Source organism: Antechinus flavipes, chromosome 3, assembly GCF_016432865.1.
Source record: "Antechinus flavipes isolate AdamAnt ecotype Samford, QLD, Australia chromosome 3, AdamAnt_v2, whole genome shotgun sequence".
NCBI lineage: Eukaryota > Metazoa > Chordata > Mammalia > Dasyuromorphia > Dasyuridae > Antechinus > Antechinus flavipes.
The window spans coordinates 447,285,709-447,312,869 of NC_067400.1; the positions used below are offsets into that span (position 1 = coordinate 447,285,709).

The 27,161-nt window shown below is 36.7% G+C and overlaps 1 protein-coding gene across 3 annotated transcripts in view; it reads left to right on the forward strand.

Moving 5' to 3' along the window:
• The first annotated feature begins 884 nt into the window (after window positions 1-884).
• The window catches only part of DCLK1 (doublecortin like kinase 1), a 393,205-nt gene continuing 366,928 nt past the window's right edge, over window positions 885-27,161 (forward strand). For all 3 annotated transcript variants that reach the window (XM_051986464.1, XM_051986465.1, XM_051986469.1), the window contains exons 1-2: window positions 885-982; window positions 6,229-6,618. In XM_051986464.1, coding sequence (XP_051842424.1) covers window positions 6,243-6,618 — 376 coding nt within the window. In that variant the 5' untranslated portion in view covers window positions 885-982; window positions 6,229-6,242. The remainder of the gene's footprint in view (window positions 983-6,228; window positions 6,619-27,161) is intronic.

Sequence of the window (27,161 nt, forward strand, 5' to 3'; positions counted from 1 at the left end):
CATCCCTAGGGAAAGAGGGGATGGAGTATTAAAGGGGGAAGAAGTCGTTGCATAAAAAAAGTGGAGAAGGGTGACAGGATTGGGGAGACAGAGAGAGGGAGACAATCCTAGACTTGGAAGTAGTGGATGAACTAAAGATCTGAGAGGGAATCGTGGTGGAAGAAACTACAATTCCTTCTTGCCTTCTTACTGCTTGTCACTCACACCTTTGTGCCCCACCCCCTTTTTGGGAAGCTGACACAGCCCCAAGCCCCTTCCTTTTACTCTGCCCCCTCCCCAGCCGCCTGGCCTTCCGCCTTCAAACATCTTCACTAAGTACCAGTTGCCCCCATCGTACCCCTTAGGGTACTCCCTTTAGGTCCCCTTCCCCACTCCCGTCAAGGGGACACTCAAGTAGTCTCGCCCAGAATAGCCCTTCGCACCCAGTGGCTCAAGTCCTGGGGGACCTGAAAAAGGTCAGGATGCAGCGGTCAGGTGGGGGGTAGTGGGAACTGAGATCACCAAGACCAGAGGGAACGCTGAGGGGGGGCGTGAAGCCACCCAACTCCAGGGTGGGAAGGAGAGGAGGGCGGGGGCCTCAGGCGCGTGCTCGAAAGAGGGAGGGAGAGGAGGAAAGGGGTGGGGGGTGCAGAGAGAGGGAGAGAAGAAAAGGGAGCGCGCTCGCTGCCGCCGCCCTCCTCTAGAGAGAAGCTGGAGAGTGGCAGAGCGAGGCTGCTGAGAAGAACCGCATTTCAATGAGGACGGGCTAATGCAAATCACTGCAATAAGGGCAGAAGCTGAAAACGCGGAGCCCGAGCAGCTGCTGCAGCCCAGCCTCACCACCACCACCACCACCGCTAGCACCACCACTACTGGTACCGTAGCTGCTTCCACCACCACTACCAGCAACAGCAGCATCACCCAGGCGAGGAGAGGAGCAGCGGAGGGGCCAGCAGACAGAACCGTTAACAAAGACACTTGGCAGTGTCTCTCTGCGGATCCGGTGAGTGCATTGCAATAAGTGGAGGAGGGAGAGGAGGGAGGGAAAAAAAAAAAAAGGAAGCGCATGTCTGAGCCGCTTCTGCAGAGCCCGGGGGGCGACCGGACCCCTCGCCTCTCCCCCAAGCTCTCCGGGCTGTGGCTGGTTAGGAAGGGGATCCTTCTAGAGGAAGCGCGTAGGGCCCAGGCTGGCAGCCTTCCTGAGAGGCAGTCTCCTCCTCCAGACTGTTCCTAGAAAGGCGGCTGCCGAAGCAGCCCAGCCCAGCCCTGCCCAGCCCAGGGGCATTGTGTGGGCTTGGGCCCCTGGGCCGTGGGTACCGGACCCTTTTGTCTAGTAGCCGGTGCCACTTTAAAAGGGAGAGACTGAGCTTGGGAGCGGGAGACTGTGTTTTGCGCTCTTTAGCCCCACGTTTCCAATGAGGATGGAAGGAAAGGGATAGGAATGGGGAAGCAGAAAGGTGTTTGTCATTGTCAGAGTCAGCTGTGGAACGGGGACCAACTCTGTTCCTCGTTGACTGAGTGGTGGGGCCAGGCCTTTATTGTGTCGGGTTTTGACCGTGTGGTGGTGAGGCTTGTGCACCTTAAGGGGTGACCGGCTTAATTTTGGGTCGGGCTTTTCTGTAGCTTGGGCTGTAATTACATTTGCTTGTGTAGTTCTGATGGCGAGGCAGCATCGTGTACAGATTAGCGCCTGCAGTGTTAAAAGCATGCAGGGAGGAAATGGTATTTTCCTCCTAGAGAGAGCAGGGGTTGGAAGACACAACCCCTGCATTGGCCCACAAAAGAGACATCTTTTGAAGATAGCATTTGAACAGGATCACTGATGAGAGAAAAGGTCTAATCCAATATGCAGATCTTGCATATATTGCACCTCTGAATGCCTTGAATTTAACAAATTCCAGTCACACTCACTGATTGCACTGCAGGGGTGTGTATGAGTAGATGAGGTGGTATATATTTCCACATAATCAGTCACCTTTCTTTAGTACCAAAAAAAAGTAGGGCAGTGTTTTTTGAAACATCACATGTATGCACACTAGAATGAACCTTAAAATAAGGTTTACATGTTGTTGCATAATAGAAATGAGTTTCTTTTTGCATTTAGAGGGTTTATTATGTATGTACAAATATACATATATGTGATATCTGTATATACAATATAATTGCAATACTTAAAGTATATGTGTCTTTTATCCTATGCCTTTCCATTCACCTGCAGTGTAATCTTTCAGTAGATATGTGTGAGATTGTGTGTGTGTGTGTGTGTGTGTGTGTGTGTGTGTGTGTAAGGCTGTAAATGGAATCCCTTGGATAGTGCAAGGGATGAGGAAGTTGTCTTTTTAAAAGATTAGACATTTCAAAGAAAACAGAGATTTCTAGTTCTTGGAATGGTAATCTTGTAGGAAAAGCTTTGTGTTATGAGAAAACCTCTTTTCCTCTAACACTTCAAGTCAGTATCTGAGGTTATTCATCTCTATATTCTTCACAATGTCTAGTACCTGTGTTTCCTAACTAATAAGTGAATAAATGAAAAAAAAGAGATATTTTATGTTCACTATCAAGTTTAAATAAACACATTCTTTACTTTGAGAGAGACATAAGAAAGACACAAGAGAGACATAAGAAAGTCAAGCTAAATCTAGGGAAGCCTTACCTATCTCTGATATACCTTATATGTGTTCTAGATTGGGTTTAGGGTTAGAAAAAAATTCCTATAATTTCTGCTTGGTGGGGAGAAGAGCCTAGTTTTTTGGTTCGGGCTGGGTTATTGTTTGATTTTTTGTTTGTTACAGCAGATAATTACAATCAAGAGGAATTTATTAAATGTCTGCTGGGTATAAGGCACTGTGCTAAACACTGGGGATACAAAGGAAAGTAAAAAACAGTCCCTGTTCTCAAGGAGCTCACAATCTAATGGGGCAATAGCATGCAAACCACCATGTACTAATAACCTATATACACAGGATAAATTGGGTTTGAGAGGGAAGGCACCAATATTAAGGGGAATTAGGAAAAACTTCTTTCAGAAGGGAAATTTTTAGCTGGCACTTGAAAGAAGACACGAGGAGAAGATCAGGAGGGAAACAATTCCAGATTTGGGGGACAGCAAAAGAAAGCATTTGGAGTCAAGATAGTGTTATGTACAAGTAGATTGTGTGTATCATGTGTGTAGAGAGTAGAATGTAAAGAGTAAGAAAACTGGAAAAGTAGGAGGGGGGCAGTTTATGAAGGGCTTTAGAAGCCATAGTTACAGCTTTGAAAATGAGAATTTTAATTTGTGAGGCATATCTATTAATTGCCACATGGAGTGAAAGGGAGGGGAAGGGAGTAAGAGGCATAGTGAAATAAAAGAAATTAGTCCATGGACTAGAGCAGTGAACAGTTCTTAACCTAGGTAGAGTCTGGAAACTTTAAAAAAAACATTTCAATATAATTAGCCTTTTTTGGTAATCCTGTGTATTTTATTTTATACATATAAAAGCATTACAGTAAAAAAAAAAAAAAAGGTACATAGCTATAAGCAGATTGCCAAAAGAGTTTAGGATGCAAAAAAAGGTAAGATCCCCTGGACTAGATAAACTTTGGGTTTAGGTAGGGAGAAAAAGTCAGTATGGCGTAATGGATGGAGTGCAAACCTCAAAGCTAGGAGATTCTGGGTTTGAATTCCCCCTCTGTTGTATGCTGGTTGTGTGACCCTGGATAATTCACTTAATCTCTTAATGCTATAGGGTAGGGTCTTAAACTTTTTTCACTTGCAACCCCTTTTCACCTGAGAAAATGCTACTGTTGCCAATTCTTTTGCAAACTCCACATTTAGTTATATGACCACATATAGAGTTGCAACTCTTATTTTATAAAGCTTTATCCTGGGCACCTTTCTTAATGGAAGAGGTGATATCAATATGAATTGATAAGAGAGAATTTTCTTATTAGGTAGTTCCTGTCCCATCATTACAATTCTCTAATCCAGTTCACATCATTATCAATATAGCAATTATAAAATTTATTCTTGCAATTCAGTAAAACATAAACTCTTTGGAGGCAGGGGCCACTTTCATTTCTGCCTTTGTATCCCCAATACAATACCTAGAACATAGTAGGGTCTTAATAAATACTTGCTGAATTGAGTTGAACTGCCCTCCCAAATGGTAAACTTTGGATGCTAGGCACTATACAACACAGCTTCTATAGTATTCCCTGATTTTCACATATAAACTTAGGAGTGACCCCCAAGAGGTGGGAGAATTACAACTGGCTTGAAACAAAACAAAACCTACAAATCAGATTGGATTTTGGCTTCAGCTTTAGAACTGTGGGGAATGTTGGTTTTGTCAAGAGCTTGATGAGCTGGTTTCTTGGCATGAATATTGGCAGCATTTCCTTCCCCCGCCCCTCTAGAATGAAAAAAACAAGAGATCTGTCTTTTTAAAAATATATAACAACAGGATACTCCATATCCCATATTGAATAACCACTCAGCCAGCTCTTGTCCTTAATACTTGTCTAAAATGATATGATATGATATTTTATTTGAAGTGACTCAATTTATAAATCAGTTGTTGATTTTATAAATGAGTAGCATGGAACTTCTTTTTTTCCACAAAGAATTAGAAGCTGTAAGCTATACTGTGCTCTCAGAAAGTCTGAGTTGTTTCCTTTCTTTCAGGGTTAAAGATATGTTGCTCTTCTGATAGTTCCAGTATCGAATCACAATTTTCTCACAAATTACATTGTCTGCATTATAAGTCCTTTTTTTTTAAAGCCCATACTCATTATGGTTAAAGGGACCACTTTTACTTTTAAGTAATCTAATTGATAAATGACAGAACAAATGTCTCATTTATTCATATTAATAGTAACCATACATCTTTACCAATTTTACTTCTTCTAGAATGTTTTGTATTAATTGCCTTTTGTCTGTGGGATCATAGAATAATATATTTGGAATAGGAAGGAATCACAGAGGCCATCTTCTTTAATATCCTCATTATTCAGTGGAAGAAACTGAGGCCCAGAATTACATATCTAAGATCACATGTAGTATGTCAATTTATGAATCCGAGCCAGGTTCTCTGACTCCATAGTCAGTGTTCTTTCCACTGTAATGTTTAATTCTTGTAAATTGTTACTTTAACTTGATTCACTCAAGTTTTTTGAATGTCAGGGTAGATTACACTAACGTTATATTATATTTGACATTATGAATAGGTGATTCCTTTGGTGGTATGAGTTAAATGGCACTGGGAAGGTCACCTGTTCAAAAGTACTTTCATCCAATTTTATGTCAAGGCACATGCTACTCAGTTTAGAATTTGTTCTTTTGGGTCACGAAAATTATGGGCTTTCAAGATTCCCATATTAAAATTTAAAAACTAGGGGAATCATTTTAAATTATTTATTATTCAATGACATTTTAGTAAATATTGAAGTAGAAGTTTTTTTTTTTTGTTTTGTTTTGTTTTTTTTTGAAGAAGTAGCTAGCTGAGAGCAAAGCTCTGTGGATTTAAGTCAGGACAGGTATTCTCAAAGAGTGATAGAGTTGAAGAAGGGAACTGAAAGGGCAGTGGGATGGTAGATTTCATCCTCTGTTTCAAAAGATGAGACAAGCCCCTTTTCTCTTAGCTGTACTCTAATCAGAAACAAAAAAGAAGAAACAAACTATGTTTAGAAATGCATTTTTATTCACTCAAGTTGTATAATACAATGAATTTCCCTCCACAAAAGAAATGGAATTTATTTATTAGAATAAAACCAATGTCAAGTTTTGATTAGGGGTGTGTGTGTGTCTGTGTGTGTGTGTGTCTCTGTGTGTGTGTGTGTGTGTGTGAGAGAGAGAGAGAGAGAGAGGAGAGAGAGAGAGAGAGAGAGAGAGAGAGAGAGAGATGTCTGTGTGTAAGAGACACATTCCTCCAAATAGTGTTTCTTAGCTTATCTTTTTCTCATCATGTGACCCAGCATTCAATAACATATAAACTCTTTTGTACTTCACTTTAAAGCCACTCTCTTTCTTTCCTTCTACCAAAATATAAAGTTTCAGTTTTTAAGATGGAGACTCCAATTCTTTCTTTCAGCCAAGAAGCTACATTAAACAATGTCAGTCATTTAAATAGTGTTCCTAATAGTTGCATTTTCTCTACCTGAGCCTATTAATCTTGTCTTCAAATGGCACAAAGCAAGCCCTCAATAAATGCTTGTTGATTCATTGAGAATGACAGTGTGTGTTTCTGTGTTTATTTTTCTTGCTCTTAGATTCTATCTTGAACATGTCTTTTGGGAGAGATATGGAACTGGAACACTTTGATGAGCGGGATAAAGCGCAGAGATATGGCAGAGGGTCTAGGGTAAATGGCCTTCCCAGCCCGACCCATAGTGCCCACTGCAGCTTTTACCGCACCCGCACTCTGCAGACCCTCAGCTCGGAGAAGAAAGCCAAGAAAGTCCGTTTCTATCGTAATGGAGACCGCTACTTCAAAGGGATCGTATATGCCATCTCCCCAGACCGGTTTAGGTCTTTTGAAGCTCTGCTGGCTGATCTGACCAGAACTCTGTCCGACAATGTGAATTTGCCCCAGGGAGTGAGAACAATCTACACCATCGATGGACTCAAGAAGATTTCTACCTTGGACCAACTAGTTGAAGGTCAGCATTGAAGTAGGGAAACCAAAAGTTATAATAAGTATTAAATTGCCAGATAGTGTTCTGTTTTGCTCTGAAATTATAATATTTGCATTCCCTTGATTTAGAAAAGGTGGAATAAGATGACATTTATGGTACTGATAGCATTTTACATATTTAAAGATGCAGTTTATTATAGTTTGAACAAAACTTGAACAATGTAATAATGGTATGAGGTCAAGTAGCAGGTAAAAGTGAATGGCAGAAACTTTGTGTCATCTTTTCTTCTTACTCAAAAAGTATCTTTCTTATCTACTTCTATGGCTCTGGAAAAATCATTTAACTTTTTTGGCTTCCGTTTCCTTATCTGTAAAATGGTGATAATAATAGCACCAACATCAAAGGATTTTTGAGATAATTTGAGATAATTTATGTAAGGGATTTTGCAAACTTTAAAGGACTATATAAATGCTAGCTATTATTAAATACAATTTGAAAAGTATTTTCTTCATACTAAATACTAAATAATAATAATAGAACTTCTTCATACTAGTTCTATTAGACATGCTCTATTATGTCATATTAGAGATGAGAAAACTGAGGCCCCAAAAATTAAGTGAACTTTTGGCAGAACCAGTTCTGGACAGCAAGTCTTATGATTCCTAGATTATACCATACCTCCTTTATTACCATTTTCTTTCTTATTTAAAAGACTATTATCTTTACAGTGAAGAATTTTAAGCTTAGCTACAAAAAGACCTAATTTAAAGTCTACAAAAACTAACATTTTATCTTTAAAGTTGATTGGAAAGATGACTCAGTAGAAGTTTGATTTGTGGAGTCAAGTAGGGTTTTTTTATTTGTATGTTTATGTTTGTGTAGTGTGTGTGTGTGTGTGTGTGTGTGTGTGTGTGTGTGTGGTGTGTGTGTGTGTGGTGTGTTTTAACAAAGGATAAAGTATGTGGTTTCCTGTCTTTCATTTCTAAAGCAGAGAGAAAGGTCCTACATTCTCCTTCCCCTCCTCACCAGGCTTTGTGGATAATTTGGCAAAACACTTTAAAAGGAGATAGCACTTTCATTAAAGATAAGGCAAAAAATTTCTGTTGGAGATTAAGAACTAGAACTTACACTAAGGTATAAATGCTGATGGATTCTTTCTTGGGTTTCAGAAATAGTTTATAACAATACAAGCAAGAGCAAAAGATCACAGAAAGAGAAGGCCAACATTATTGAAGATTTCTGTTTTTACTAGGGTGTGCTTTTTCTCTGTAGAAGCTGCCCTTTACTCAGTCTCTTAATTATTTTATTTTGAGTGCATCCTCAAAACTGTGAAAATGTTGACTCAAGTCCTTCTGGCTGAATGCCCATTAATTTCTGCCTTCTCTGCTTTCTACCTGGAGGCTAGTTCAGGTGGTATAAAGTTTCCCTTTCAGCCCACCCTGGGGATTTCTTGTTGCCTTTCCCTCCTCCTCATATGTTTCTCCTGATCACTAGGCAGGATCTCTTCCTTTGTAACTGGAGAATATGTCCTGAGCTCAGTGTCAGAACTGGTCCACAGTACAGACTTCTTGTTTCTGTCCCTGCTTGCCTCTCCCTTCATTCCCTTATAGGTTGCCAAACAGGTCACTAGTGTGTCTGGATGTTACAGGCTTCAGAGAGTGGGAAAGAGCTTGGGGTTTGGTTTTTGTTTTGCCTTATTTTTTATTTATTTATGGATTCAGGGTCCCCTTTCAATGAACAATCCTGCTGCCAAGATATTTATTGGCTTGCTTGTGTCTGGCCTTTTTCTTTTTATTCAGACTTTGGCATTTCCAGTAAATTAAAGGAGAAGAATCCACATAGTATCTTTATTTTTTTGGGGGGGGAGGTACTGATAAAATGATTTTGTTTTCTATATCTGGTGAAAACATATGGATATCATCACTGTTAATGTTTTTGTGAGGTACATATATGTATACACTGTTAATTATTTCAAGTAGAAATATTATTAAATTCTTAAAGGAATGATCACATATTAGACTAAATCAAATATAAAAGGTTATATATATAAATATATTAATGTAGAAAAGGATACTAAAAATTCAAAGTCTTGATTCCAGGATAGCAGTGGATTGTTAATTGTTCTAAAGTTTGGTGGCTTGAACCATTGTGTGCCTTAGTTTTCGCACCTAGAACTGGCTTTTTTTTTCTTTTCTTTTTCTGAAGCAATTGGGATTAAATGACTTGCCCAGGGTCACATAGCTAGTTAGTGTTAAGTATCTGAGACCAGATTTGAACTCAGATTCTCTTGACTTCAGAGTTAGTGCTCTATCCACTGCACTACCTAGCTGCCCCAAGAACTGGATTTTCTTATGCAAAAGAAACCCAGAAAAAAATCACCCTAATGATAACCCCTTAGGAAGAATTTCAACTAGAGGATAGCAGATATTGATGAATAATTCTGAAGAACTTCCCTTCTTTCCTTCAAGAGGCCATACAAGTTCTCTGTTTACCCTTTTTCCAGTCTGTCAAGTGAGAGATAGATGACTCACATTTACATTTACAATTATGACCTTTTCCTAGAAACTTTTTATAAAGTTTCCCAGTTAAATCCACCTGGATTTTTACTATGTTCAATTCTGGAACATCATAATATGGAAGGATGCTGATGAGCTGGAAAAATAGAGGGCAGCCAGAATGGTGAAGGCCTACAATCCATGACATGAAAACTACTTGAAGAGAATGGGGATGTTTTGCCTGGTAAAAAAAAAAAAAAACTGGAGATACGAATGGAGTAGAGGGTAGAATATCGTTGATATCTTCAGGTTCTTGAAAGGCTGTCATGTGGAATAAGGGTTGGATTTATTTATTCTTTTTTGACCTTGGAAAGTAGAGCTAGGAAAGATGAAGAGTTTTAAAGAGACAAATATAGATTAGGTATCAGGAATAACTTTTAACAATTGAACCCACCCAAAAGTGGAATGAATTGCTGTAGGACATAGGTTTCTCCTTTTGGAGGTATTCAAGTAAAGGCTAGATGATCATGGAGTATCTTGTGATAGGATTTTTTTTGTGCATATGCATTGGTCTAGAGAGCTTCTGAAGTCCCTTCTAACTCTGAAATCCTGTGATTCTTTGATGATTTTTGCAAATAAACCAAAAAGTATATGCTTTTAGCATAAACCAAATCCCAAATGCATTCTTATGACACTGATGATGATTGTATAATTATACCTATTTATTTCTCCTTTAAAACAGATGTTTATAACAATGAACAGATTCCAGGAGTAGAGTTACCAGAGCATACTGATGCTTCTTCCAGAAAGTCTTTTCTCTTTCCATTCCTCTAATTGTGCTTCTCTCACCAAGTAGCTTGTGGTTCCTACCATTTGAAATCCTTGGTTGAAGGGTGGCACTGTGTTCTGTTAGCTGGTAATTTAAAAAAATTAAATCAATGAAATAGTTTTTCCTTGTAATTAAATTGTACAGTGCAATACAGAAGTTCATCTATTGGCAATTGGTGTTTTTTTTTCCTTTAAAAACAAACTTTATTTCAGTTTTAACAGATTTTTCCTAATTTATAACACTAACAATTAGCAAGCAGCTGTGCTTAATGTTGAAATAGCTGGAAATTCATTCAGATTTGCTTCTTGCCCAATTACATTCCTGCTTAGTCTGTTAAAATGCAAATTATTGCTTCATATTCATTATTAGGATCATCGCTCTCCCTATACATACTAATTTTATGTCATTTTCAGCACATATCATTGGCTTTTCATTTTTCTTTTCTTTCAGTCTCCCAGTATGGTGATGTTTATGTTGCAAATTAAATCCTTTCAGAAAGAGTGAATGACAGGTATATTTGTCTAGTAATGTCTTTTTGGGTGTGTGCACTTTCCCACATCATACTCCTTTTTCAAAATCAGAGGTTCTTATGTACAGTGATACATATGTCAGTATAGGAGTGACTTCCACTATTCACAGTCTTCATGCTGCCTTACTCCTTTTTTTTAAACTTGTCTGCTTATTTCCAGCTGTGAACAGAAGTGACCTTTTACTGTCCAGATTTCTTGGAGACGTCCACTGGATGTCTCTTAAAATTAGAGAGAGAAGGGAAGATTTAGATTGTTATCTAGTAAGGAACATTCCATATTAGTTTCACTTTTTTTTGCTGATTCCCTTTGAGAATTTGGACTAGACCTCTAATATCACTGTGCCTCAGTAATCCTTAGTAGTTTGATACTTTTCTGCGTTGGTTCTCCTATTTGCATGAAGAATCCTTCTTGATGGCTCCTACAGGCTCATCATCCTCGTCCCAACTCCTTTGTATGAGTATTCCCCAGGCTCTTTTCTTGACCTTCTCCTCTCTATATCTTCATTTGTTTGATTTTTAAAAATTTCATGTATTCATGATTATTTCGATTCAGATGATTCCCAAGTCTACATACCCAGCATGCCTCCACATCTCTAACTGCCCCTTGGATGTCTCCATCTGGATATTCCCTAAGTGTCACAAATTTAACATGGCCAAAATGGAACTTATTATCTTTCTCCCTGAATCTACCCCTCCTCCTAATCTTCCTATTTTTGTCAAAGGTAGTACCAATTTTCCAGTCACCTAAGTTCCTAACCTGAGAACCCTCCTTTATTCAGATTTACCTCCCTATATCCAAGAATTTGCCAAGTCTTGTTATTTTTGCCTTCTTAATATCTCTTGCTTCTGTCCTCATCTCATTACTCACAAAACCCTCTGGTTCAGAGCCTGATCACTTCTTACTTACGAAAGTATTTCCCACTCTTCTCCAATCAGTCCTTCTATCAAATTCCAGCTACCTAGTTCTAATGCCACAGTTCTGACCATGTTACTTACCTACTTAAGAAATTTGAGTGACTCCCTTATGTCTCATCTTTTTCTCAGGATGGTTTTCCTTTTCATGATAGTTCTAGATTGTTCAGTGCTCAAGTTCAGGTCCATTCATTGGGATAGGGAACTTTTTTTGTTTGTTTGTTTACATATGCCACATTAGTCAAGATATTTAATCTGCCAGTAAAGTATTTTTTTGACCATTGAACAGGTGAGATGTGATAATGATTTCATTTGGAAAATAAAGTCATTTATAGGAAATTCTTTATTCTTCACCTTCTTAAGACATAGTCATAACAATTAATTGATATTAATTACCAGAGGAGGTATATTATCTAAAAAAATTAAGCATACTTTTCTTTTAGTTATTCTCCTAAATTTGTTCTCTTTAGCTTACATCATTTTATTCTCCACGCTTTGCATTGTTTCCCATCTGTGATTTCTTTTCTATTCTCATTCAATAACCTTACTCCCAGTGCTTTCATTCTTCCCATAAGTACTTATTATTAGCTAAGTTTCCAATATTCTGCTAGGCAGAAAATATAAATAACAAAAAACCCTCCTTCACTCATGTAACTTACATACAACTGAAGAAAAATAAATGTGTGTACAGAGAGATATATAAAATAATAACTGAGTAATTGTACAAAGAAGGAAGGTCTTTACAAAGTCACACTATTTTTTGTGAATGAGATGGAGTAATATGGACCTGCTATTTGTACAGTTAGATTTCATTGAATGGTAAGAGTAGTCATTAAGAGCTTAATATCAACTTGGAACTTGTTCTCTAATGGAATGCTTAGGTGTTTGTGTTTGATCTTGATTTGACTTAGATAAAGGTTTAGATGACATACTTATCAAATTGTAAGTGTCCCACAGCAAGGATCCAAAAAGAACTTGATAGACCTGAGTATTAGTATGGATGGATTTAACAAGGTGAAATTTAACAGATAAATATAAAGATTTACATTTGTGTGAAAAAAACACCCCAACATCTTGGAGTTGGAAGGCACCTCAGAACCTATTGAGCAATGTACCTACCTCACAAGTACTAGTTGTAGGAGACATGGCTAGATAGCACTTTGAAAAAGATCTAAGTATTTTAGTGGATTGCTAGTTCAATGTGAGTCAGTATTATATGGCATCCAAAAAAGCAAAAACAAAATCCCATTGTTGCTATATTAAGAGAAATAGAATGTTGAGAATTATAGAAGGGATTTTTTCATTATTGTTCAATCATTACAGTCATGTCCAACTTTTTGTGACTCCATTTGGGATTCTCTTTGCAAAGGTACTGGAGTAATTTGCCATTTCCTTCTCCAGCTTATGTTATAGATGAGGAAACTTGAGTCAACAGAGTTAAGTGACTTGACTAGCACAGGACCAGATTTGTACTGAGGAAGACGAATCTTCCTCATTCCAGCCCTTGAACTCTATCCATTGTGTCAGTTAGCTAATAGGAGGGATAGTCCTATGCTACTATGCCAAGAAAAGAATAAGCATTTACATTACATAACATTGTTATGTTCCAGATAGTGTGCTAAGTGCCTTACAAATATTTTCTTATTTAATCTAGCACCTTGCCTCCCTATATCCAGGTCATCCCTACAATATTATATTCAGTTCTGAGTACCTCATTTCTAGGAAAAGGAGAAGGGACAAGGAAAGAAGAGAATAAGCACTTTTTACATACCTGCTGTTTGCTATGCTTTAACAAATTTTATCTCATTTAATCATTTGATTGATGACATTTCTGTAAACTTGGGAGTGACTAGAGAAAGGCTACCAGTTTGGTGAAAGAGCTCAAGTTCTAACCAATGATGGTCAAGTGAAAGAAGTAGGGATGATTAACATAGAAAAGACTTAGAGGTAAGTTTGATACCTATCTTTAAACATTTCACACTAATGAAGAATTAGGTATTTTCTCTAGGCCTCCAGCAAGCCACAGGGAGCAAAGGGTAGAAGCTAGAAAGAAACAGATACAGGTTTGTCTTAGAAAAAGTCATGTGTAGGACTCTGCAATCCTTGGTTTTAATTCTAGGCTATCACTGCCTTGTAGCAAGGCTTTGGTCAAGTTCCTTTATCACTCTATACTGGAAGCCATGTAGTATAATAGAGAGATCACTGATTTTAAAGTCAGAGGACATAGGTTTGAATTTCTACTGTACTACTTATTTCATGTAAGGCATTGGGCAAGTTGCTCAAAACTCTCCTGGATTAGTTTCTTTATTCTTTAAATTCCAAGGTTGGACCTGTTTAGTTGTTTCATTCATGTCCAACTCTTCATGACCCCTTAGGGGTTTTTTTGGGCAAAGATATTGGAGTGATTTGCCATTTTCTTTCATTCTTTTTTTCCCCTGAGGCAATTGGGATTAAGTGCCCAGACTCATACAGCTAGTAAGTGTCCAAAACTGAATTTGAATTCAGATCTTCTTGATTCCAGGTCTGGTGCTTTATCCACTGTATCATCTAGCTGCCCACAAGGTTGGACTATATGTTTTCTAGTTGCTTTCCAAGTCTGACTTATGATTTTTTGATTTCTGTTAAACCTTCAATGTTCCTTATAACAGACAAGATAAAATCAATGTTATTATCTGGCATTCAGGAGCTTCTAAAATAATTACTTTTCTATTCTTTCTTTTGTTCTTGAATAAGAATTATCTGATTCACCTAAATTTGACTGTTTACTGCCATCTCCATTCCCATCCCCCCAAAAAGGTATATTATCTTACCTCCGAGTCTTTCCTCAAACCATTTTCTTCCACTTGAAAATACCATTACAGCCACATACCTTTTGAATTTTTATCCATCCTTCCAAAGGCCAATTTAAGTTTTACTTTCTCTAAACACGCCAGGGGGTGACCTATTTCTCTATAAGAATTCATTTAAAACATTGCACCTCTTAGGTAGTATTTGCATATTGTCTGCATTGTGCTCCCCTTTTTTTCATGTGCTTTTGTTTCCTTGGCAGTAGAAAATGCAAGGAATTTGGAATCACAGGCCTTGGGTTTGAATCCTGACTCTGCTACCATGTAGCTGTCTGAGCTTGGCCAAGTCCAGTCACTACTATGACATGGTCTTCTCCTCTGTGAAATGGAGCTACCCCTTTGTTACTTAATCCACAGGATTATTATTGGAAAAAATGCTTGATTAAACCCTTAGAAAACAAGGAAAATGCAGCTGAGATTGTGTCGTAACTTGGTCAGAGAGCCTGGTGCTTTCTATCTATATGATCTTGGGCAAGTAACTTAAATTCCCTCCAATCTCATTAGGGCATGTACTACACAATCTCTAAGGTCCCATCTTGCTCTAAATCTTTTATAGTATGATTTCCAACTAGATTCCAGGATATTTGGGGGCAGGAGGCCTATATCAAAGTTCTTTGTGTCTCCACAGCATTTGGAAGTGCCTTGCATATAGTTGGAGCTCAAAAATATTAGATAATGAAAATGCAGAAGTATCAAAAGAATACAAAATTCTTTAGATTTTGTTATTGTTGTTCAGTCATTTCAAACATGTACAACTCTTCATGACCCCAATTTAGGGTTTTCTTAGTAAAAATACTACAATGGTTTGCTATTTCCTTCTACAACTTATTTTATAGATAAGGAAACTGAGGCAAACAGAATTATGTAACTTGCCAGGCTCACATAGTTAAGAAATATTTGAGGTCAGATTTGAACTTGGGAAGATGAGTCTTTCAGATTCCAAGTCCATCACTCTAACCACTGCATTACCCAGCTACCTTCCTTTTATACAGGTATTTTTTAATATATTTTTTGCTCCACATATCCTTAGATACTCTAAGTTTTGTTATCAGTCATCTGAACCTAGGAGAAGTAAGATTGACAAAGTGTATTGAATAATCCCATTTCTGTCTTCAAGATCTGTCACCATCCTTCCTGCTCTGACTTTGCTACAACTCTTAAGTCTCACGCAGAAACATTAATTAGAATGGTGCTAAAGCTAGAGGTAGAAGGGGAGTCTCATTTCATCTCTTTTTTTTGTTTGTTTCTTATTATAACTTCAGGAGACACAAGAGATAAAACAGAGAAATATATAGTTCTCTGTTGTATTCTTCCTTGCTCATTCTTTTGCTCCTTCAAATAAATGGAGATTGGATGCTTCTAGTCACAGTGGGAGATTATGCCTTGGATTGTATGGCTGATTGTTCTTGTTCATTGACATTTCCCTCTAGTGATTCATCAAGGTCATGCCTTTCCCCCCAAACATAGGACATAGGATAGTTCAAGACTCTTAACTAATTTTACAAAATGGTAGTAGGAAAATGCTTTTCTGAGTGGTGTTTTCTGAATGATTTTGAATTTGTTCCCATTCCCCCAACCCCTGCTGAGATGCTTCAAAGAGTAGAGCCTATTCAGTTCTTGAATTCTCACCCTGTGAAGTGAAACAGTGATGTCAGGGAATACAGCATAGAGGCTATATAGTTTCTGCTCTTGAAAGCTAATTGCTATATAATGATAATGATAACAATAATAATAACTCCCAATACTTTTTTTTCTGCAACAATCTTGTGAGGATTGGGAGTTGAAAGGGACTTTGTAGATCATTTAAAACAGTCCCTTCATTTTATAGATGAGGAAACTTAGATCCCTAAAGAGGTTATTTCAAAATCATATAGAGAATAAGTACCTCCTCTAACTTCAAATCTAGATAATGCATACATTATCTCTAATTTACAAATGAGGAAACTGAGGATCAAAAAGATCTTGTTACTTTTCCCCATGGCCTCAGAATTAATAACTACGGAATTCAGATCTGATTCCCTAACTGTTGTTTTTTTCAGAGAATCAGCATGTGGTTTTTCAGAGTTTGTCTACCCCATTTTTCCCTTGAGGCAAGAATGCTTTTAAACTGCAAAGTTATCATATTTCTAAGGATTTCCAGGGAAGAAGAGTCCATAAACCACCTTGGGGAATCTTCCTGGTGTTTAGCAGTGCAATCAAAATGTCCTTCCTAAATCAGGGCATTCCAGGCATGCTATGATTAAGTGGATATTTTGTGTAGTCTAGGTGTGCTCAGAAGGCACTTTATGATTTTTCAGTAAACCATACTCTCCCATATTGCTCACCTCAGGGTTCTGTTTCTCTGAATTTTTACTATGGGATGGATATTTAATTCTCTACTAGATTTTAATCTAAAAACAGCAGTAAAATGTGGTTGCTGGATTTTGCATTGAAGTGGTTTTTATACTAGAAAAAAGTGAAATTCATTCCAGACTACTTACATTTAAAATAAATTCAACATGCTATATTTAGAATTTGTAGATAAAAGTAAGTAAGAACCTAACTGCACTCTCCAAAGAAAGGGATTTTCAATCTAGAGAATGTCACATTGGATATGGCTTGCTGGGGAAATGTGATGTTGTAAGTAAGTCCTGCCTCTATTAGAGAAGATGGAGTTTCAGGTATGACATTGTAGGTAGGTAGAACTTGGAATCAGAATGGGGCAGCATACCTTCCCCAGTGGATTCTACGGTATTATGTCCAGAATACTATTATGTTAGCCACCATATTGATTTCTTCTTTGTTGGAAGATTCCAACTTAACTTTCTGGGAAATACATTTTTAAGGAAACTCATTTTTAAATTTTATTTTATAAATGATGGTATAGTATAGGAGGAAAGCACTATATTTGGAAAATCTAGGTTCAAATTCTTGCTATGTTATCTATGACCTCTAGCAAGTCACAACTTCTTTGGCAATTAATTTCCCAGCTTTAAAATGATAGAGCTTTAATAGAAAGTTTCTAAAGTTCCTTCAAGAGTTAAATGATTCAATTATAGCTCAACTCACTGTGCTGTATCCTTTATGATTGGTAAAAGATTTTCCTTACAACAACCTTGTGAGCATTTATTACTCCCACTTGACAAGAGAGAGAACTGAGGCTCATAGAACATAATTGAATTGCCCAAGGTAACATAGAAAGTGGCAAGGTTAGAACTGGAGCCAGTTCAGTTCAATAAACATTTAAAGTTAAAGACACTGCTAGGTTCTAGAAATAAAAAAACAAAAGGATAAATGGTCCCTGCCCCAAGAAACTTACATTCTAATGTGAAGTGGGAGTATAAAGGATTCAACATACAGAGATAAATATATACACAATAATTTAAGGGTGAGGACAGCTAAGTGGTATAGTGGACGAAGCAGCAGACTCAGTAAGGAAATCTGGGTTCAAATTTAACCTCAGATACTTACTAGCTGTGTGACCCTGAGCACCCTAATTGCTTAAGTTTTCTCATCTATATAATGAGCTGGAGAAGAAAATGGCAAACCATTCCTGTGTCTTTACAAAGAAAACCTCAAATGGGGTCACAGAGAATCAGACCTGACAAAAATTGATGCATTCCAGTTTTGGAGGGATGGAAGGTAACCTAGGCAAAGGCTAAGAGATAGATTGTATTGTTATTTATGGGGAATGGCAAATTATTTGGCTGTAATGCAGACTATGATTTAGTCAGCACTTTATTACTTACTATGTGCTGGACATTATGTTGGGGGTGTAAAAAGTGGCAAAAGAGTTCCTGCTCTCCAGGTGTTCATCTTCTATTGAGAGAGACAATAGGTCTATACAAAATATGCATGGAGCAGATGAAAGTAATTTAGAGGGGAAAGCTCTAGGAGCTGAAGCCAACTGAGAAAGAACTCTTAGTAGAAGGTTGTATTTGGACTGAGTCTTGAAAAAGGTCAGAAATACTGGAGAGATAGTAGTGAGAAAGGCAATGGGATGGGAGGACTGAGAAAGGAAAATAACATTTTAGGAATGGAGGGTTGCCTTTGTAAAGTCACAAAGATGAGAGATGGAGTGCTGCATTTGAGAAATAGCATATAGGTCATTATAACTGGTTCTTAGAATATGTGGAGTGGAGGAAGGTGAAAGAAAGCTGCCAAGATGGGCAGGGGACAGGATGCAGCAAAGAGATTTAAGTGCTTAACAAAGAACTTTATATTTTATCCTGGAAATAATAGGAACCACTAGAATTTATTGTGTTGAGGGATGGGTAATCTGGTTAGATCTATGCTTTAGGAAAATCATTTTGGCAATTGTGTGGATGATGAATTGGGGTAGAGAGACTTGAGAGAGGGAGATCAATTAAACTATGGGAACTAAGCCTAGAAAGGTAGGTTGAAGCTTTGAATTCCTATTAAGAGTTTTAAAAGCTGAAATTAAGAGTTTGTTATTTAGACCAGACTCATAGGGAGCCACTGATGATTCTTGACCAGGAGATTGATATGGGTACTCTTGTGCTGTAGAAAGATTGTTTTGAAAGTTGTGTGAAATCTTACACTATTTACCAAGATAAGGTCAAAATGGAATATGATTTAGACATAAAGAGAGGTTTTACAAAAAAAAATAGGAGAACATGGGACATATTATTTATTAGACCTATGGTTAAGTGAATAATTTATGAATAGACAAAAGATAAAAGGCAAAGTTAAGTGTAAAAAGGATAAGTACAATTATATTAAATTTAAAAGGATCTATACAAATGAAACAAAAGTAGCTCAAAATCAGAAGGAAAGCAGAAAAGGGGAGGGGGAAATTTTACAGAAAGCTTATCAGATAAAGGTTTCATATCTAAAATATATAAAGAACTTTGTCAAATCTATAAGGATACTAGTCATTCCTCAATTGATAAAATGGTCAGAGGATATGAATAGGGGCAATTTTCCAGTGAAGAAGTCAAAACATAGTCATATAAAAGTATTCCAAATCATTATTAATTAGAGAAATCTAAATTAAAACAAAGTTGAGATATTATTTTATACCTACCAGATTAGCTAAAATAAGAGAAGGGAAAAATGACATGCTGAAGAGAATGGGAAAATTGTTGTCAATTGCTGTCATAATTGGGAACTGATCAATCATTTTAGAGAGCAATGTGCATTAGGTCCAAAGAGTTGCTAAATGACCTATACCCTTTGAACCATAATACCACTACTTGGTCTATTTACAAAGATGATTGAGGGGGTAGAAAATAACCCATATGTTCTTAAATGTTTATAGGTGCTTTCTCTGTGGTAGCAAAAAACTAGAAATTTGCAGGGGAAAGGCTGAACAAGCTAAGGTATATAATGGTGATGAAATACTTTAGTGCTACAAGAAATAAGCTCAAATGATCTTAGAAAAATATGGAGTTGCCAGAAATAATGAAGAGCAAAATGATCAGAATCAAGAGAACATATATAAAGTAATAGCAATATTATTTTAAGAAAGACTATAAAGGACATAGGAAGAAAGATGTGTACTATATCCAGACAAAAGTACATATGGAATAGTTTTATCTATATATCTGTTTATATTGGTTTACATGATAATTTTGTTATATATTTGAAAAGAATAGCAAGTTATGGAAACAATGTGAAGGGAAAGAAGGAATTGATAAGATTTTATAGCATTTGGTGGGAAGGGGGAGGAATGAAAAAGTCAACAAGTCAAGAGAAGAAGCATTTATTAGATGCTTATTTCAATGCCAGCCACTGTGCTCTAAATACTATGAATACTAATAAATGCTGCAAGATCCTGACCTCAAGATGCTTATGTTCTAATGGGGGAAAGACAGAAAGGATGGTAGAGAAAGCCCAGAGAATCAGGAGGAGAACCAAGGGAAAAAAAAAAAGACATGACTGACCTGGTTTTTTTATTCAAATGAAATTCCTGGAAGGAAACAGTAATTAGAGAAAGACACAGGGACAGAATTTGAGAGGGCCAAAAATAGAGAGAACTTCTAGAATGAGGAGACTGCTGTGATATAGTAGAAAAAGTATGTAGTCAGGAGTATAGTTCAAAGAGACATACCATCTTTCTTTCAAAAGGACATTCTGGGAGGAATCAGGCAATTGGAGGAAGGAGCAAAAAGTCCTGAAGAAGATAGATGAGAATCTAGGGTAAATCCAGTGTCACAAAACTGGATAAGTGAAAAGATGACTTTGCACTCAATGAAATTAGAGGAGTGTGGAAGATTAATGGGTTTTGAGAGGAAGATAAGATATCTTTTGATCATGTTGGATTTAGATGTACCTACGACAGCTTTTGGAGATGTCCAATAGGTAATGTGGTATTGGTTCTCAGATTGGATATATAGGGGAATCATATTCATAGAGATGATAATTGAACTCTAGAGTACTGATGAGATAACTGAATCAGAGTAGAGAATGAGGAGGAAAGAAACTCCCAGGACAGAGCATCTCTATCTTTAAATTGATGCTGCTATAATATTCATGATTAAAAGACAGGGCACAGATGACAACACTGCAGAGAGTGAGAAGGAAGTCATATATATGAGAAGAAAAGTAGGAGAGCAAAAACAGTTTTGGAAACCTAGGAGGAAGCATTCTAGAGAGGAGGTGGTGATACATAGTATTATATACTGCAATAAGGTAAAGAAAAATAATGACTAAAAAAAGCCATCGAATTTAGTAATTGACTATTTTTGGTAATTTGGGGAAGAGCAGTTTCAGTGAAGTCATCTGACTTAAATCAGACTGTAGGGATTTCAAAAGTAGAAGGCGGAGGAAATAGATTCAATGAGTGTAGTTGGTTTTTTCTACTCTTAGAAAAAGAGCAGAGATTGATACTGCTACCAAATGGTAGGATGATAGTTTGACATGATGGTGATATCACATGAATATTTTTTATTAAAGATGGGGGAGACCTGGGGATTTTTGTAAGCAGCAGGGAAGGAGTCAGTAGATAAGAAATAATTGAAATTTAGGGGAAAGTCTTGGGATGAAGGGATTGGTTTTTTGATGACTAAGAGAAGAGTTATCTCTTCTTTATTAGCTGGAGCAAAGGAGACCATGAAAGATTATGTGGAGGAATGTTAATATATAGAATTGAGTAAGAGAAAGTTCACAACTGATAGCTTCTGTTTTATATATCCTTTGCTAAGAAAAGATGGCCAAGAAAAGGCAAAGTAGCATAGGAGGCCTGAAGAGAGAAGTTCAAAACAGCATTTATGGGAAATGTGTTAGACAATCAGGAAAAAAACAGAAATATCACTATGGACCAGAGAGATACTAGTTGAGATTGGATAACAAATTTATAATGACTCTAACAACAGAGTTGTGATGTCTTCCAGCCATGTTCATTAGTAGGTCTTTAAGAGAAGAGAAAACAGATAATGATGCAGGGGTCTGGCATAAGGCATGAATGATGATAGGACAAGGGAGCAAGGGAGACTAAAGTTAATGACAGTGTATGTAATTGAATCAGTTAATGGTAGGGTCAGTATTGCAAGGGGAGAAAAATGAGATCAAAGTAGTTGGAAGGAGAAAGAGTTAGACTAACTGGGGTCTCCTTAAGAATGAAGAATAGAGGGGCAACTAGCTGGTGCAGTGGGTAGAGCAACAACCCTGAAGTCAGGAGTTCAAATCTGGCCTCAGACACTTAACACTTCCTAGCTGTGTGACCCCAGGCAAATCACTTAACTGCAATTGCCCCAGCAAAAAAAAAAATAGATTTAAAAGGAGGCACTGAGAAACATGGAAGAACACAGTTGGTCAGAGAGAAGATTAGAGTATCATAAAGGTAAAAAGGTTAGCATTCTAACTCTTAATTCAATGTCCTTTCCCACATACAAATGGAAAAATCTTCTTTACAGAAATTTTATTTAAAACTGTGGTTTTGTTTTTTGTTTTTTGTTTTTTGTTTTTTGCTGGGGGCAACTAGATGGCACAATAGAAAGAACACTGACCCTGGAATCAGGAGGACCTGAGTTCAAATGCAGACTCAGACATTTAACACTTACTAGCTGTTTGATCCTGGGCAAGTCACTTACCTCCCATTGCGTTGCCAAAAAAAAAAAAAAAAGAAAGAAAATTATGCTGGAGCAACGTAATTTTATACTTAGTATAACATAAGGTATTCAAACATTTTCTTTTAAGTGTCATGGGTTATTTGCAAAAAGAAACATTTTGGGCATCTTTATCAATATCCTAACATAATATAGAAATATATATGTAGAATCCTATTTGCAGTGAAATTATTAAAATGCCTCATTTTTTCTAGGGCAGAAACAGTCTAATTCCAATATTTCAAATGTTGTGAGATTGGAACTCACCTTACTATAGTGGTTGATTTATTTTATTACTGGCTCTAAAATTTTTCTTTTATTAGAAGTATCTTTTAAATGAAACAGGAATTCAGGCAGATGTTCCCTCTTATGCACTCAGTATGCTGGCAAATTTATTTTTAATTTCATATGCCTTAAATTCCTAGTAGATCATTTCTAACACTGGAATTTTTGTTTTTACCCATTACTAATTAATAAATGAGTAAGATCAGTGTTTTATTTTCTCTATCTCAATGATAACTGAAAAGATTCTCTGTTACAGTTTGGCTGCATTTCAAGTTCCTTCACCTTACAGAATATCAGATTCAAGGCTCTTCAATCCATTAAAGTCAAAGCTGCTAAATCCTGAATAATCCTTATGGTGGCTTCTCATTATTTGAATTGTTTCTTTCTGGCTGCTTGTAATATTTTTTCTTTGGTCCAATAGTTCTCAAATTTAGCCACTATATTTGGGTTTTTAATTTTGAGGTCTCTTTTAGGAGATTTTTGGTGAATTCTTTCAATGATCATTTTACCTTCTGATTCTGTGATATCCAAGCAGTTTCGCTTTGATAATTTCCTGAAAGAGAGTATCTAGGCTCTTTTTTTTTCATCATGTATTTCAGGGAGTCCAATAATCCTTAGATTGTCTCTCCTAGATCTATTTTCCAGGTCAATTGTTTTCCAAATACATTTTTTCCCCTAGTTTTTCATTTTTTTTTTTTTGTGCTGGACTGATTCTTGTTGTCTCATTGAGTCATTCATTTCCATTTATTCAATTCTGAATTTTAGTGAATTATTTTCTTCATTTACTTTTTTTTACTTCTTTTTGTATTTGTCCAATTGATTTTTTTTAAATGAATTGTTTTGTTCTATGGAATTTTTTTCCATTTCAAAAACTCTGTTTTTCTAGGAATTGCTTTCTTTTTCCATTTTATCAAATCTATCTATGAGTTATATGATTTTTCCATTTCACTGTCTATTTTGTAGTGAATTTTCTTCAGATAATTTCTGTGTTGCCATTTCCAAACCTTCTTGCAAATTTTTCATTTCCTTTCCCCATTTTTCTTCCAGCTCTCTTGTAAGATCCTTTTTAATTTCTTCTAGGAGAGCCTTGTATTAAGGGGTACAGATTATATCACCTTTTGGAGCTTCATCTGGAGACAATCTGCCTTTAGTCTCCTCAGAGTTTGAAATCTCTTCTCTTTCATCATAGATGTCTGTCTATCATCAGAATCCTCTTTACTTTTTTACTAATTTTTTTTTTTTAGGTTAAGGTTTCCCTTTAGGGTGGGGAAGGATTTCCAAGGGGCTGCAGAAGTTCTGGGTCAGTGCTGATTTACTCCTGGTTCTGGGTGGGTGTGGCCAGGTCCCATGAGATTCTGGGGTTTGGGGGTTCACTATAGATGTTTTGTGTTTGTGTTGGATGTTTTATAACTTCTCTGCTGATCTACTGCTTGCAAACAGGGAAGAGTGGCCAATGCTGCTGTAGATTCTCCTCATAGATTCTTTGCCCCACAGAGTCTGCACCACTTGCAGAGTCTGCACTGCCTGCAGAGTCTGTACCACCCCATGGAGTCTGCACCACCCCAGGACTCTGTGCTCTCTGTGCTGAAGTTTGTACTCAGCTGTTTGTGCTTCGCTGCCTCCCTCCCGTTTCCAATTGAAACAGACCTTTCCTGGTCTGTTTCCTCCCTGTAGATTCTCCACCTCACAGAATCCACACTACCTGCAGAAACTGCACCACCTCAGGACTCTGCCTGTCTGCACTGGCATTTGTATTCAGCTACTTGTGCTGGCTGCCTCCATCCCATTTCCAACTGAAATAGACCTTTTCTGGCAATCTTCAAAATTATCTTCTGCTGATAATTTGTTGCACTCCCAGTATTTGTGGGTTCTGCCGGTCCAGAGCTCTTTCAGAGGCTGGTTTCCTAATTAGTGTGAGGGTTGTAGAGAAGTCAGAGAGAAACCTGTGTCTGTTTCTGCCATCTTGGCTCCGCCTCCAGAAGTCTCCTGTTAAAGTTTGAAGGCCATTTGAGGCTTTTAATTTTCCCCTTATCTCTGAAGGAGCAGATTAAAAATCCTCTTTGGGAGAGGATGTCATAACTGAACAGATTCCCTGTTACAGTTTGGCTGCATTCAGCTAGTTGCCCCTCTATTCTTCATTCTTAAGGAGACCGCAGTTAGTCTACCTCTTTCTGCTTCCAATTCTGCTCTGATCTCACTTTTCTCCCCTTGCAATCTTGACCCTACCATTAATAAACAATGGGTTTCAAACCCCATCTAGAATAAGTATTGCAAATAGGAAGAAAAAAACCTTTAATGGATGTCTTTCTCAATAATTAACATTCAATTCAATGTGAATATGTAAAACCAATACCCCCTGATAAAATCAATCTTTAATAAGCATTAATCTGACTCCTAAATGAGAAAAGCTGACTTAGTAAAGGAATCTCTACTTAGTACCAACTTTTCTTTTGATATCCAATTTTGTTTCATTAAAGGAAGAATTATGTTTTTGTTATAGATGTATTTGTATTCTTAGTGCCCTGTATTGTGCCTTATGCATAGCAGTCAATCAATGTTTAAAGCATTTATTAATCTCATAATGTATGCCAAGTATTGTGCTAAGTGCTAAAGAAAAGCAAAAGAATAATAATAGACATTTTGTTGGCTTGAATTTGAAATATGGGCAATAGAGCATAAAGACCTGATTTGAATATCTGCTAGTAGTTAGGTATATTTTAACAATAATTTAATAATGACATTTGCTAGAATTTCATATGGTCTTTTGACACTTGCAGCTTTGCAAAGGACCTTCTTTTCTGTTATTTCATTTGATCACCATGACAATCTTGTGAAGTTGGTAGGGTAAATAGCAATATTGTCATCTGACAGATGAAGAAACAGGTTTCGAGATTATCTTGTCACACAGATGTTTAGTGATCACTATGAATTGAGGTCCATTTTCTTGGTTTAACTCTGAGACCTTGCTTTTATTCTAAAATCTTAAAATATATCCTTACAACTCCATTTATATCAACTTTGACAAAGGAAACATAATCAATATGTATGACAATCTCTAGATAATTAGAAATTATTGGTTTAGGAGTGTGTGTGTGTGTGTGTGTGTGTGTGTGTGTATCTGTGTGTCTGTGTGTGTCTGTGTATTACCTAGAGAAGCAGTTCTAAAAAGAATTCTTGTACTTTATAACTTATTTATAAATCAATTATTTCTTTAAAATGAGTGCTTGTAACTGCAAAATTTTTAATCCTTGGTTGAGTCATTCATTTATTTATTTACTATGAAGCATTTGTTCTGTGACCTTGGGGGGTCAAACTGTTCATTTTAAAATATTTGTTAGGGATATAGATAAAAATAAAAGCACCCTATTGGATCTGCTTATTTTAGTAGTAATTAATTCTTTCTTTTTATCTATTAAATTTACATACTGAATAAAAACTTTTTCTAGTAGCATAAGGAAAAGGTTATTTTAATTTTCTTGTTTTTGAGATCTCTTAACTTTTAAGAAATTTATATCCTGTGAGTTAAAAAAAAAACATTGTGTTTAAAGTTTTTTTTAAAAAATATAAGCCTTCCCCTTAATTGATTACTCCTGATAAATGTCAATGTTTTAAGCTTTGCTAAAACCTCTGATTTTTGAAAAGCATTTTAATGTCTAACTTTTTGAGTAATCGCAATTCCTGAATTTGTTTTTTTTCAAGAGACAATTTTGGTAGTATTGGTGACCCCCAAAATTTAGTCAGCAAGTATTTTTGAACATATCTATGTACCTAGCACTGTATACTTGATCATTAAGGAGGGAAGGTATGATGCCTCTGTTTATATGGGAATTTAAGAATGAATTATAAACATGAGATAAGTTTGCTTATATGTATATGTCTTGTTTCTTCAAAACTATGTACTAAAAACTATTATTTAAGAAGCCATTTGACAATAAAATTGTTTCAAATATAGCAGCTGCCTCTTTATTCTATAATTCATTTCAATTTAAATAAAATTTTGGAGTGATTATCAGTAATGTAGCACATTTTTTTCTTTGGATGGGATTTGCAAGTATTTTGTTTCGGACATAAATAACAAATATGGCAATAAATAATATTGATATTGACTATTATTACCATTTTGAATAGGAAAATACTAAAGGCACATTTCTGTATTATCATTAGATTTATCCCTTTTCCTTCTCTTGCAGGTAACCTTAGATCCTACTCTGCTGAGAAAACTGGGGTCACTATATGGGAATTCCCCCATCTTAGTTTTGTCTCCATCTTACAATTCTTGTGTTCTCTTATTCTTTGCTCTTTTATTCCAATCTTAGACTTTCTCCTTATTAAAACTAATTCTTCCTTCTGTACTCTGCTGTCATCTGATCCTCCAAAAGATAGGCTTTTCTCTATCACCTCCAGCCCCCATTCAATAAGCTGCAGTAGTTTCTATCACCTTCAGGATCAAATATAAAAACCTATTTCTGTTATTCAAAGTCCTTTATAATCTGTCCCTCTCCTGTATTTCCAGTCATCTTAAGCTTTATTTCTTTTCGCATAAGTGGAGAACCAATGACACTGACCTCCTTGCTATTTTCCCAACAAAACAACCTATCTCCCAGTTCGGTTCATTTTCAATAG